The 14058-nt window shown below is 42.4% G+C and overlaps 1 protein-coding gene across 5 annotated transcripts in view; it reads right to left on the reverse strand.

Annotated features, from left to right (window-relative positions):
• Nucleotides 1-2687: 2687 nt before the first annotated feature.
• Nucleotides 2688-14058, reverse strand: part of ghra (growth hormone receptor a) — a 39424-nt gene continuing 28053 nt past the window's right edge. For all 5 annotated transcript variants that reach the window (XM_018759200.2, XM_018759198.2, XM_018759201.2 and 2 more), the window contains exons 5-9: nt 12303-12481; nt 10169-10322; nt 9629-9719; nt 9067-9136; nt 2688-6335 (exon numbers count right to left, since the gene is read on the reverse strand). In XM_018759200.2, coding sequence (XP_018614716.2) covers nt 5283-6335; nt 9067-9136; nt 9629-9719; nt 10169-10322; nt 12303-12481 — 1547 coding nt within the window. In that variant the 3' untranslated portion in view covers nt 2688-5282. The remainder of the gene's footprint in view (nt 6336-9066; nt 9137-9628; nt 9720-10168; nt 10323-12302; nt 12482-14058) is intronic.

Here is a 14058-nt window from a genome sequence, read left to right on the forward strand (position 1 = left end):
GCGTTATTAATGTGATATACATTTCACTCGTAACAGAAGGCACAAATAAAAATGATACAAATAACCTATAAAACTTTGCGTTTTAGGTTTAGCCTGAAATTACATTCACAACTGGCTTTAATTACATTAAAGAGGTTGTTTTGACCATGGTACAGCCTTGTGTAATAATTTTTAATTTAGTTTTTTTTTTTTTTAAAACAATTTATTGAATCAATGCCGCTCTTCTGTGTATTCTGTTTCAGATTGTGATGGTTCTGGTTACGATTCTATGAAAGAGTATGGCGTCATTAGGGGGTGCGGGGGTTGTGGACCGCATCGGGTGACACCATCAGAGGGGGTGACACTCAAATGACTGCCCATAAAATTTTTGTGCAGTGTTTCAGCAGAAATGTATTATTTATTTATAAAAATATCCCTGTAGCTAGTTATAAGAATAAAGAAACTGTTCGTAAGCCTAGTTTACACGTATCAATATACCTACAGTGCGGAAACTCTATGCTAATTTACTTTTTGAACCTTCCAATGCGCTCCGCTCAGAGCTCTCATTATTACCCAATTACAATGACGCTTCGAATCACGTGGCTTTGTCTGCGTGCGCTACAAGCACGCGCTGCTGTTGTCGCTGCTGCTGCTGCTGTTGTCATAGTTGCTGATTTTGTCAAATTTTCGTGTGTTTTAGCTACAGTATTGTGATAATTAGTATTTGTGAACCTATTTCAATAACGTTGAAATAAGTGTAATTTTTTATGTAGTTTTTAAACGTTTTTACTTCGAATTCTATTGTTTTCTTACGGAAATTTTCACTTATTCACATGAAACTATGTAAAATGTAAAAACATTTAGGCTGTGTGGATGATACTGTAATTTAATGGTGTAATTTTAATTTTGCTCGTCGTTTATGTCACTACTATTGCCATTACATTCAGAGATATACGGGAATTACGAGTAACGTTAATACAAAAACATTAATAGGGATTCTGTGTGGTCTGGTACGGGAGGAAGTCCATGGGTGGTGGTGACACCATGAGTTCCCACGTTGGGTGACACCAACCGTAGTGACGCCGCTGTGTAAACGCAGCCTGTAGCCCAGAGCGCGTGAAGCCCAGCGCATGACTTCCTGCCTTTGAGACCGTCCTGTGAAAGGCATAAAAACTGTTCTTGGTGACAAACCGAAGGGCTCGAAAAGATGCTCGCCTCCGCTCGCAGTAAGGCGCGCCATACCCAGGCCATGCTTGGAACCCGTGGCTGGATGTGTTTCTCAACAGCGTGGCCATTTGATAACAGGCCGCTGCTTAGTTAACGCAGACCTGGCTCGTCTCATGCCTGGATTCCTTTTAGAAGAAGCTTTATTGACTCACAGGGATCAGTTCTCTGTGTTCCACCTCTACTGTTACAAGGTGGCAATTGGAACAACTCCATGGAAAGGTCAACAAGCGGCAGGGCCCGTAAACAGGGTGGGGGCTGTAATTGGCCTGTTCACACAAGACCAGGAGAAATGGTTACTTATGTGCAATTACCCGCACATCCTGAAAACGTATTTCTGAGAGTCTGCTCCTCAGATTCAATCAGTCCCACATGGTGTTGCTAAGTAGACAGCCCATGTTTAATTGACTGATACACTTTCCCCACCATAGCGCTTTGCTGACTGACTGATCTGCTTATCAAGTGCAACAAAAGGCCGCTCTGTTCCTTGCTGCAAGATTTGCCCGCCATTTGAAGCCCTTCTGTCTCATTGGTCTTTTCGTGTTGCCAGTTCCCACCTTGCACTTGTCGTTTTAAAAGCAGTGTGAGGTTAATCTTTAGACACCTTAAAGATCTCCTTCTGAGCAGTGAACTTTATCCTAAGCTTTGGCTAAAAGGACTAAAGTAATTCTGTTGTGTGTAATGCTGTAGCAATGTTTTTATCATCCACCTATTCCAGATCACTGTAGAAAACCAATAACTGAAAATATGAGCAAGCAATACCATTCTAAACAACGCATTACAATATGGGGCACTAGATTTTTAAAGCACTTTCCAGCAAAAAGCTGCGATTTATAATGATAGACAGGAAAATGATAGATGTAGACATTTCTTATGAGACTTGACATTTGGTCCATTGAGGACAGCCAAAGATTTCACTATTAAAAACCAACACATATACAAAGGGCAAGGATGATTACATTTGGCACTGTTTAGAAAAGAAATGTAACACTTAAGCATAAATAGTATGCTTGTACTATGGTGAAAAAATGAAACCACCTGCTAAAAATTAATATATGTATGCAGTGCTGGTGTTGTGTTCAGCTGGGGGGGTTACATTACATCTGTTCCAGTGCCAAGTTTCTGACTCAGACTTGAAGAAGAGCCAAAATCAAATTTAACACCAGGCGCTAGCCTCTGGGGCAGAGCTATTTGTTTGTCATACTGACAAATAATAATAATAATAATAATAATAATAATACTTTATTCAAAAGTAGTTTTATATGACAAGCATTAAAGACAATAGAATAAAATGTTCCACTTAAGAATCAAGCAATATATACTTAGAAAAGTTTGTGTTCTATTCAGTATTTGCTGAAGTAATTAGATTAACAGTAGCCTACATTATATGTTAAGCTCTCGTTTAACCAGACACAAGAGTTGTGGCTTGAGCAGGAAAACAAAATACAAACAATTCACTAGAACAATTATAATTTTTATTTTTTTTCAACAAAAATATATGAAGAGCTATAATATGGATTTTACATCAATGTCAGTAAATTTGGATTTTGCTTGCTCAGCCTGATGCATATTTGATATTCTTCCCAAGTTGAAACATGTTGCTGCTTGTAAGTATTTAGGGCAAAAGCTCCCGAAAACCATATGCCAAGTCGGTAGAAACTACATGGTTCATTATGGCAGGAAAAAAAAAAACTTCACTAACAAAAGATTAGTACTTCTTACTGAGGTTAAATACAACTAACCTGAACTTCTCTACATAGTTCAGTGCTTATATATGCTACTTCATACACATAGGGTTACACATCTAAACAATTTTTAAAGCTATAAAAGTCTGGTTACCAGAAAACATACACTGGAATACAACATATGCTCAAATAGATACTTTACAAAACTAAAATGATATATTAAGACATTTCTTTGTACAACATTGACATATTGTTTTGGCAGCAGCAGTAGCAGCAGCGTTTATTTAAGTATCTGTTTATGCACTTGTTTTATGTAAGGTAGAGGTGCTACCAAGAAAGAAACTGTACGAAGAACAGTACAGCAGAATGAGCAGCCTGTGCAGTCAATGCAGCGATTCGGTACAACCGCAAGAGCAAATCCACGTATTTCCTTATCGTGAAGATATGCAGCTTCTCTTTACAACACACACTGAAAAATTACAAAAATAACAAAAACATAAACATACACACAAATTTCAATAACCTCTTTATCCATCACATATTCAAACATTAAAAATCCTTTTTCAGTCAAGGTCGTGTAAGATTGCATGTATTACAATTCATAGCTGATGAATAGTAAGGCTGCGCAACTCGTCCCATAACGTCTGCTGCTTCCAGACAGGGACAGGTTGGCTTAGTGATCGAATAAAACCCAATATAGATTTGAAAAAGTAGCGATTAATCAGTAAATAAAATCATCAAATAAAACAAGTGTATTGAACAGCCCATCCATTTCAGCTTAGTCACTTTAACCTATCCTACATTTCTTTTAGAGATAAATAATATATAGCTTATTTAAATATTTATACATTTATTCTGTCAGCATAAAAAGAGAAGTTGATTTTTAAAAGTAAAATCTTTTAAGCTGTAATACAATGCAGTTCAGAATTACTTCAGAATACATACAGAATGGAAAAAGATTAAAGATATTTATGCTACTTTAAGGCAAGATGTGCTGTAATTGACCAGAAAAGTTGTTCAGTTAATATAGCCTTTATCTTATCGATTCTTCTGCCTTCTACAGAACTCATAGTGCTAACTAAATAAGATTATCACGTGAGATGAGTGATGCCACTCTTGTCCACTGTGTAAAGTCCAAATCTGATTTGGATCACAGAGATACACCACTAACAGGTTGACCTGCGACAGCGTTGTGAAGCATGCATTTGAACAGGTGGTAAAACATTGTCAACAGGGACGTGACGCTGAGGGTGCAAATCAATCTCTTTACTTCCATGAATCGAGCGCACTTTGAGTAGCGCTTCTTTCTTGAAGCCAAAACAACACAGTGGTTGGTGGCAGAACTCTGCCCATGTTACAGGTGTCAGTATATTAAGACAAAATGTGATTTCTTTTTCGTTTAAAAAAAAATAAATGAAAAAATACTCTTTTTCCAGTTCATAGTCGCAGCCACTGTATACGCACATACACACGCTCAGTGTTCGTTCGATACCGAGCTGAGCCAGCATCTTAGTGAAATACTGTGACCACAGTTCATAACTCACAATAAGACTTTTGCCCTAAGAAGTTTGTTTGGTTTTTCATTTTAATTTTTTGCATGCAGAATAAATGCCTTACCAATAATTCACAGCACTGTACCCCAAGAAGATGTACCATTTTCTTCACATTGCCACAACATGGTTTTGCTACAATGGATCTTTCCTTTCCACAAGCAGACATCATTTCATTGATGTGAGTAAAATTAAGACAATATGGTTCGTCAACATCATTTCAAAAAACTCCTTTGTAAAATACCACCCGAAATGTCATTACAAGTAGGGTGATAGATTGTTTAAGTGGAAACAGTGAATCACAGTTTAAAACTTTTTACTGCACTATACTTAAGAGTAACACGACATACAACAAAATTATTGTATGTTAAAGTTTTGTAAACACTTTTTATGCAATTAAAAACAAAAGAGTCGGGGATTATTTCTGTCACTAAAGAATGGTTGTCTCCCTTTAACAGCATCGCTCTCCACTGAAAACATTCCACAATGAGCACAACTGTAAGATATCAACCCTTTTGTGTACAAGTTTTTGAAATTTTAATCCTGAAAAACAGGTGGTCTACAGATGATTTCTGATCTTCCAGGACAAGGAAGGGAGACCATAGCTCTGTTACTTAAAGTTCCAGTCGATGTCATGCCGACTACATGGCTGGCTCCCGGGCTCTCTGGCTCCCAGGCTCCTCAACTCCCGCTTCAAATGCAGTCTGGCGGTGAGTGTTTGTGGGCCTTTGATTTGCGTGTGCCTTTCTGCATGCATGTGCATGCGTTCGTTTGTTGATTTGTTTACTTTTCTGTGACATTCCAAGCTCTCTGTGTCCTCTGCTCCATCGTGCATATGGGACTGTCAGAGGGGAAGGTTCCCAAGGAGGTCAGGTGAGAGGTACCCGACTGCCATCGCTGGTGAAGGCTTGGTGAGGGTGGGGGTTGGGGTGGGGGCCGGGGTGGCGGTCACGGTGGTGGTGGGGTTCAGCAGAAGGCTATGCTGTGCGTCCACATCCTGTACCACAGTGTAGTCTGAGACTGGGGGCACCGGGATGGGTGGGGGCAATAAGTAGGGGCTCTGATAATCCCCAGTGGGACCTCCCAACTGTTGACATGCCTCCTGGCTGATCTTCTTTGCAGGCGGCTGTATGGTCTGTGGGATGCTGTCCTCGCAGCTCTTTTCATGGGAGTAGCCACTGCTGACCTTCTGGGCATCCACCTCTGAAGTGTAAGCCCCTTCCTCTGGGGTGACAATCAATAGCTGGAACCTCTTCTTGCCTTCTGCCTTCTTCTGCTGCTCTCCTACATTCTCCTTTTCTGGGACTTGAGCATCCTGCCCCTCTTTCTTCTCAACTGGAATTTTCTCTGTGACTCTGCTTTGCTGGCTGGGTGATAGCATGACCCCACCCGTGGGTGTCACATCACTCACTTGAGCATAGAAGTCCATGTTGATCCAGCTGTGGGTGCTGAGCTGGGTTTGGACGAGAGGTCGACTTTCTGGCCTGTGGGTGGGGCAAGGGATAGGATCTCGGATAGGGGCAGGGTCAGGGTCAGGAGGCGTGCCCCCTGCAGTGGTGGCAGAAAGGTTGGATTGTGGCAGCAGAGAGGTAGCACCCTTCTCGTGCTGCGCCAGGCAGATAGCAGCCAGGGTGTCAGGGTCAGCCTCCGGTAGCTCAGGTTCGTAACAGCTGGCGCGGCCTGAGTCATCGTCCTTGACACCCAGACCATGCGAGGAGCCAAGCTGCGCACCCACTCCCAGCAGGCGTTGTGTGTCTGAGCACCCCATCTTCTCTCCTGCTTCCATTCCATCCAGGTCCAACTCGATGAACTCCACCCAGGGGTCCTCGTGGAACATCTCTGGCTTGTAGATAGGGTGGCTGCTGAGAATTGAGCTGAGCTCATCCAGTTTGCCCTTCTGAATTCATATAGAGAAAAGACAAAGAGAGCTGTTACCATACTTGTGTTTTTTTTTTTTATTATTTACAGTGTAATTCACACAGTGACTCAAAAGTCCATCAGAAATAACAGGTGCATTAATGAGAGGCATGGAGTTGTCTGACATGACAACTACTGTACCATTGTACACAAAACTACACAAGTAACCCCAAAGTATTATACTAAATCTATTTCAGTGAAAAGCACGCAAGGAAAAAATTACATCTAACATGTCTTAAACCACTCTATCATAGTCTTACTGGCAAATATATGTGATGTAAAAGCTTATTAACTAATCAGTATTACAAAGAAAGTGGAGCGCTTGAAATATTTCAATGCAAGGTTTATTTGCCCTTTCAAATAAGTCAGATAATTACTTTTAAAACTCAATAAATACAAAGAGACTGCACTATGGATTTGGAAATAAACAGATGCCTTTATAATGATCGTTTCTGTTTAAAGATTTAGTAGAACTCCTACATGTTCTCTCACATGTTTTCACATGGAAGTTAAAAAAATAATATGCTCACAAAAAAACAACACGGGTGTATGGTCTTGCAGGTTTTCTGGAACATATTTGATTTAGTGTCTGGTTCACCTCTGGACTGCCAGATAAGGTGACTTACAATCCAGTTGACTGTTTATGTCAATTAGAAACTGAGACTGAGGAAAAAACAGCATGAAACCCAGTGGTTCTGGAAGACCGAAGTTCAGCACCCCTGAAGTACAGAAGGGTTTCTCAGTGCTGGACCTCCTGCTCCTCCTGTATACTGGCTTTTGAATAGGTGAGCTCTTCATTACATTTTCTTAATTTGGGTGGTAACTGAATAAACAACAAAACCCAGTTCGCATCAATGTTCACATTAATGACTAACTGAGACGTATTTCCTTTTGCTGAATATAAAATTCTTTAAAGAATGACCCAATGTGGTGAAAATATTAGAACTGTTTTAGGTACATTTATACAAATAAAAACCAAACTATTTGATAATTTGGTAAACTTAACTGAATGAAGTAGTACAAAGCTTAAAAATTGGTTATTTTAAATTATGTAATTCATCAAAGCCAAAGGAAGATGCTGTAGACATTCCACTCTAGATACTAATTAACTGAATCACAGACACAGTATTTTTTGCATTTTATGAAGCTAAAAAGAAATATGAACTTATTTTTTATTCCACGAATGAAAGCTCATGAATTTTGTGAGTAATTCAAATTACAGTGAGCTCTCTTTAAATGCTTTCTGCATAAAATTATTTGAATTGAGCATTTCATTCATTGAACCACTCTATTAAGACATTAAATACAAAGTTAGTTTAAAAAAATGTAGCATGCATGGAGGGTAATTGAACATTAATGACACATAATGCATATAATGCAATTTCAAAAAGTTGCACTAATTTATGTAATCACACACACACATTTTCAGAACCGCTTGTCCCATACGGGGAACCGGAGCCTACCCGGTAACACAGGGCGTAAGGCCAGAGGGGGAGGGGACACACCCAGGACGGGACGCCAGTCCGTCGCAAGGCACCCCAAGCGGGACTCGAACCCCAGACCCACGGGAGAGCAGGACTGCGGTCCAACCCACTGCGCCACCGCACCCCCTTTATGTAATCAGTAAAGCCATATTAATAGTCATATTAAATAAACAACACCCGGTCACTGCAAGTACTGAAAAATGTAAACACAACAGATACTGTATCCTCTGAAGACGACTAAAATAAAGTCTATATAGGACAGAACTAACAGTAACGACCGTATTTATTATAGTAGGGAATTTAAAAACAAATGCATTTTGGCTTCATGCCTTCTTCAGCATATATAAACATTACAGACGTAAAGAAATAGAAAACATACAATGTCACTTGATGATAATTTCATGTAACACAAAAAGTGATTAGACAGAGAACAGTATACATTAACATACATGACTGGACAAAGGATGACCTACAGTATGTCAAACCAACTGATTAAGAGATTTGAATAATAGAAACGGACCGACAAAAAAACTGAATAAAGCTGACTTTGAATGAAGAAATAAAAAGCTTAATTCTGTCAATTCATTTTTATATTTATGTATTTACATGATGTCATCAGTTCCCTCACCTTTAAAATATCACGCCCGCGCACCAAACAACAGCACCTGCGCCGAATCAGAGCAACAGGGTATAAAAGAAGCCGAGCCTGCACACCTGGTTGCGGAACCTCACTGAGAAAACTGCTTTCCTTGCAAATGAGAGGAAGAACCTCACCTACCTCCTCATCCGTCCCAGACCCTTTTCGTCCTTTGCCCTTCGTTCCCTGTTTGCTGCCTTCCCGGTTCCAGATCTCCTGCCTTGCCTGATCAACTTGGATTCTTGTCTCGTCCTCAAAACAACGTCTGCGCCTAAAACGACCCACGCCTGTCCCTGACTACGAATCTTGCTTACTCCTTGTTTTGTTCCCACAACAACTGAACCCGCAATTGGGTCCACACCAACTCCTCAGTCTCTCGCCCTCATTGCTGATGTGAAACGGGCAGATTGCTGTTTTTGTCCTTGATACATTTAGCTTTCATGTTCCTGACATAGGAAGACGTCCCACTGTGGACATTCAAAGTCTAGGGAAGTTGTGGGACTATAGGTTCTGCTTCTAGATACACACACATAGAGACAGCTTAAACTTAAATCTATGAGCATTTTAATTAAGTTCAACCTTGAGCATACCTTCAGCAATTCTGGATCAATCCCTTTGATTTTGGGAGCTGGTACTGGAGGCAGCAGAATCACCATTAACCTGAGATGATGAGGAAGAGGAGAGTTGGAGACACAGACATAAAATTCTACCGCTGTCTGGTCCAGAAAACCTGGATACATGTTTTGAGTGTAACCAAAACATAGTATGGAATCTGTACTTGTGTTACAGGTTTACTTTGATAACAATGTCGAACTTTTAAAAAAGGAACTTGCCGTGATGCAAGTTTAAATGCTAAAAGAATTCTTTTCTAACCATTTTGGTCAACATACCCCAGAACTCTGCTCATTGTTTCAAAGCCTCTCAATGGCAAATTTATGTCTTAAAAACAAACTCATGTCAACACTCTAATAAACTTCTGTTGTTTACATGGATCTGCTTCGTTGTTCACAAGTGCACCTCAATAAACTGAAATAGACCATCACAACAGAAGTATACAGTGAAGTACAACAACTATATTGCGATGTGAACGCCTGAAGGGGATGAGACACCAGCATGGCTCCGTCCAAGTGGCACCATCATGGGAATCCATACCTCTGCTGTTGGGAGAAGATGACCAGGATGAGGAGAATCGCCACTGCTATAGCTCCAAAGATGAACACAAGGGTAACAGGGAAGGTGGACTCTGGGGCAGAGAAAACATTTATAGTGAATAACAACAGTCCTCAGATGTCAAGGATCAAAAACCACACAACAAAGAACCTCAACCCAACAATTACGGTTATTTCATTTTTTCTACTTCTCACTGTGGGATGTGGGGAGGCCCGGGACAACAAACACCCTTCTAGATCATTATATACACCGCAACTGTGGTGGGAGTCCGTAAGATTGTATAACATATTTACTAGCTACATCTACTACATCACGGCCTTATGCTCAATGGTGCAAGAATGACAGTATTTGGACTGAAAAACACTTTGCTTGGGGTTCCTGGAGTCTGATCTTTGCTAAGTCCAGTTGCACAAGGCTCTCCGGAACTGACGTGTTTCAGGCCTTTTGTTGAAACCTTCCCAAGATCCACCCCCCGGAGATGGCTAAAGTGCATGTTCTGTAAACTAACCGCTGCCCTCTCACCTTTACTGGGTATCTGTGACACGTGGACAAAGATGCTTTCACTGAAATCCCCAAAGTTTCTGAACGTCCGCATCTTGCACCTCACCCGAACCTCGTACTCCTTGTTGGTGTGCAGGCCGAATATTGACTGCTGGGTTCCAATCTCCAAGTCCAGCTGGGAGAGGTAGAAAAGATAACAGCAGACAAGCAACAGCTTTTTAGGGAATAATTGCTGACTTTGTAAGCACCAAAAGACACACTTGCACTGCTGAAAGGTGTACAGTATAATGGGATATGGTATCTGAACTAGAGGGGGGTGCGGTGGTGCAGTGGGTTGAACCAGGTCGTGCTCTCTGGTGGGTCTGGGGTTCGAGTCCCACTTGGGGTGCCTTGTGACAGACTGGTGTCCCATCCTGGGTGTGTCCCCTCCCCCTCCAGCCTTGCCCCCCGTGTTGCCGGGTTAGGCTCCGCCTCCCCGCGACCCCGCATAGGACAAGCGGTTTCAGATGATGTGTGTTGTGTGTATCTGAACTAGTATGACACACTAGAAAGGACAGAGATATGATAAATATTTAAGAACCTATGCAATATCCTGCAATATAATTTGAAGGAAAATTCACAGCAGTAACTTGGATCATATGTTAAACAGAGACAGGGACTCCCCCTAACCATGGTTCTGCCAACCGCTCTGGTGTTCAGGAATGCAAACTCTTCTCTTTTTGAGGAACTCCTGTGTTGGTGTCGGTAGCACTGGCTTTGTCATTTGTTTTATTGCCAATGCCTACGGTTAGAGCACACAAGCCTTGGCGTCTCGCAGTTGTCATCTCATGACTCATACAGCGGAGGTAACAGCACAGAATGTAACAGCGTCCTAGCCCTCATTTAGCATGGAATGAGAACATTTTTCCACCGGCCCCACCCACTCCCCTGTTGCCCCCACCGTGCAGCGTGTTTATGAGGAGGTTGCTGGTCTTCCTCCCCCGTGCCGGCCGTAACTAGAACAAGCCGTGGGGCTGCACCGCGAAACCTGACCCAAACCCTTGACGCTCGACTGTCACATTCCTGTAGACACAAGCCACTTCAAAGCTCCGGTTTCAAGGGGCTACAAGCAAATGACAGCGACTCGCAGCGAGTCTCCTGTATGTCAACAGCGATCTGCGTTGGTTCGCTGCACGTCCATGAGGAGCGGTCTGCTGTCGCTGCAGTACGTCGATCTGAACACGCTTTCAAAGACAATGTGCAAAGCGTGCTACTGAATCCTGCCCTAATTAGGATAAGAAAGCTACGATGAACTTAACGTCCAGGTCTACTGACATTACTATTGTTCGGACGAAAAACACAGTAAAACTCTGGCAACCGTGAGAAATTTAGCAAATTTTGAACTAAGAGAGACATTACTATGTTTCAATAGATTTGTGAGAAAAATCAAAATAACGTAAAAGTACCGTTCAGTAGATTCTAAAACTGGAGGGCTTAGAAATATTTTATGTAGTTTAATGAAAATGAACAATTTTTAAGTAACATCAAAGGATTTCAAGACCAGCGATTATGTTATCATGCTATGACCACAGCATTACATTTACATTTATTCATTCAGCAGACGCTTTTCTCCAAAGCTACATACATCTTCAGAACCGCTTATCCCATACAGGGTCATAGGGAACCAGAGCCTACCCGGCAACACAGGGCGGAAGGCTAGAGGGGGAGGGGACAAACCCAGGACGGGACGCCAGTCTGTCGCAAGGCACCCCAAGCGGGACTCGAACCCCAGACCCACCGGAGAGCAGGACCCGGTCCAACCCACTGCGCCACTGCGCCCCCGCGCCCCCTTCCAGCTACATACATCTCACAGAAAATACAGTGTGTGCATTACATCAACAGAAAGAGACTTAGATGCCGGCGCGTGATCCTAAAGCACAGTTAATTTGTTACTTTCCACCATACGAACCAAGCATAACTGCAGCCGAACACTGTTGATGAATCCCAGTATATGTTAATTTCCTCCGCTTTTCTCCAAAGCAACATACAGTGTCGAGAAAACAAATGTGCACATCACCAACAGATGCAGACACACGATTCTGGAAAACTGCCACTTTGTCCAATTTTTTTGGGTTACCAGAAGCCTCAGCATAGAGTATGACAGTGACAGACTCACCACCTCCCAGCGCGAGGAGTTCCTTTCCCGGTAGTGAACTTCGTACACCAGTGTCATCCAGCCGGTTTTCACATCTGCCGAAGGCGGGGGTTCCCATCGCGCCATAATGTCAAAGTGGAGCCCGGATCGGCTCACGTTCAGCAGCGTCCAGTTCAGTCCAATCGGAGGATCTGGGTGCACTGAGGACCACAGAGGGAAGAGCATCACAAGCACGGCAAACCGCTATCCTTCAAGCGTATGCTGCACCTGCCCTTGCAGCCAGTTGTTCAACACAGCTGGATATTTTAATGAGGGTATTTGCTTTAACCACATTGGACTGCATTCTTGTCTAACACACTTTGCTTGAATAAAACATTTAAAAACGCAGTAACTGAAGAATGGATGCAATCCGGCACTGAAAGCTATCCTGAAAAATAGCGTGCAGAGAAATAAATAAGAGGTTTAACCAAATATTAAGAAGGTGAGGTCTGATAGCAGTATGCCAGACAAGAGAGGGGTTTTGATATGAGCTTCTCTGGTCACAGTGTTTATAGATCCCCCCTTAAACACTGGAATTTAATTGAAGGTCCAATCCGGTTTTAACAGGATACCACTGCACGCATGCATGCACACAGTGCACACGCACAAAACTGTCTGCCAGTCCTGGAGACATTTACCACGGACTGAACCTGCGTTCCTATTCGCTTCACCGAACTCCGCCACGCTCTCTGTCAGTAATCTCTGTCAGTAACCGCAGCACAGGATGTCGGAAAAGGCGATTCAAGGACAGGCGCTCAGGTACAAAGTGAGACCTCGAGAAGCCTCTCACGGACATTTACAGTCTCCGTTCTGAAGAAGGTTTTGCTGAAACCCAACAACCAGATGTCGTGTTCGGTTTCTGACATGAAGGAACCCCCTGTTGAAGAGGAAATAATCACAGCAGCTGCAGCTGTCCAGAGCTTTTTCTCCCCCTTCCTCATCTATACCACCCCCTTCCATGTTCTGGGCCCCACAGAAGACATGGGTTATGATACAAACAATTGCACAGCATGCACCGCCGCAGCAGTCCTTCATTATTTACGGTTACTTCATTCAAACATAATGCAATTCAAAGAGAAAAAGAAACAATTTCATAGCTGAATACATAAACTCATATCCTGTAGCAGTGAATGCACTAGATTATCAAAGAGAAAATTTTATTATTCTGAAAGCTCACAAAACAAAACGAAGCCATTAATTGTGGTCACAATAAAAAGATGAAACTGGTTCTTTTAAAGAAAAGTGTTCCTGGAGTAACACTAGACACAGCTCACATCCTACACCCGGCAGCACGGTCGTGAGCTTGCATTGCTTCCTTCCTCAAATGAAAAGTCACAGCCGGACACCAAACTGCATCACGTGCACATTCTCGTTGCGTGTTGTAGAGAAGAACAAGGCAGCACCAGGGACTGACAAAAGACCCAATCTTCCTGGAACGAAAGAGGGCCAAAATCCAAGGGGCCCATCGCCCCTGCCAACTCAGGAAATGAGATTCAATGGTGACCATAGGAAAGTAAAATGCATGTCCTCATGTCTGCTGTCTTAATTAGTTTTATTTGTGTCACCTCCTCCTGCCCCCCGCGTTGACTCCTTCAGAATCGAACAAGCGTCCCCAGGTGAACGGGAATTAGACGTTCTTACGGCAGGACTTACTTTCTCCAATCATGTTAAAGTACACAGTTTAAGGTCATCTATACCCCGCATGGATTTTATGCCGTATCATTTAGTTACTACAGGC

Source organism: Scleropages formosus, chromosome 17 (assembly GCF_900964775.1).
Source record: "Scleropages formosus chromosome 17, fSclFor1.1, whole genome shotgun sequence".
Taxonomy (NCBI): domain Eukaryota; kingdom Metazoa; phylum Chordata; class Actinopteri; order Osteoglossiformes; family Osteoglossidae; genus Scleropages; species Scleropages formosus.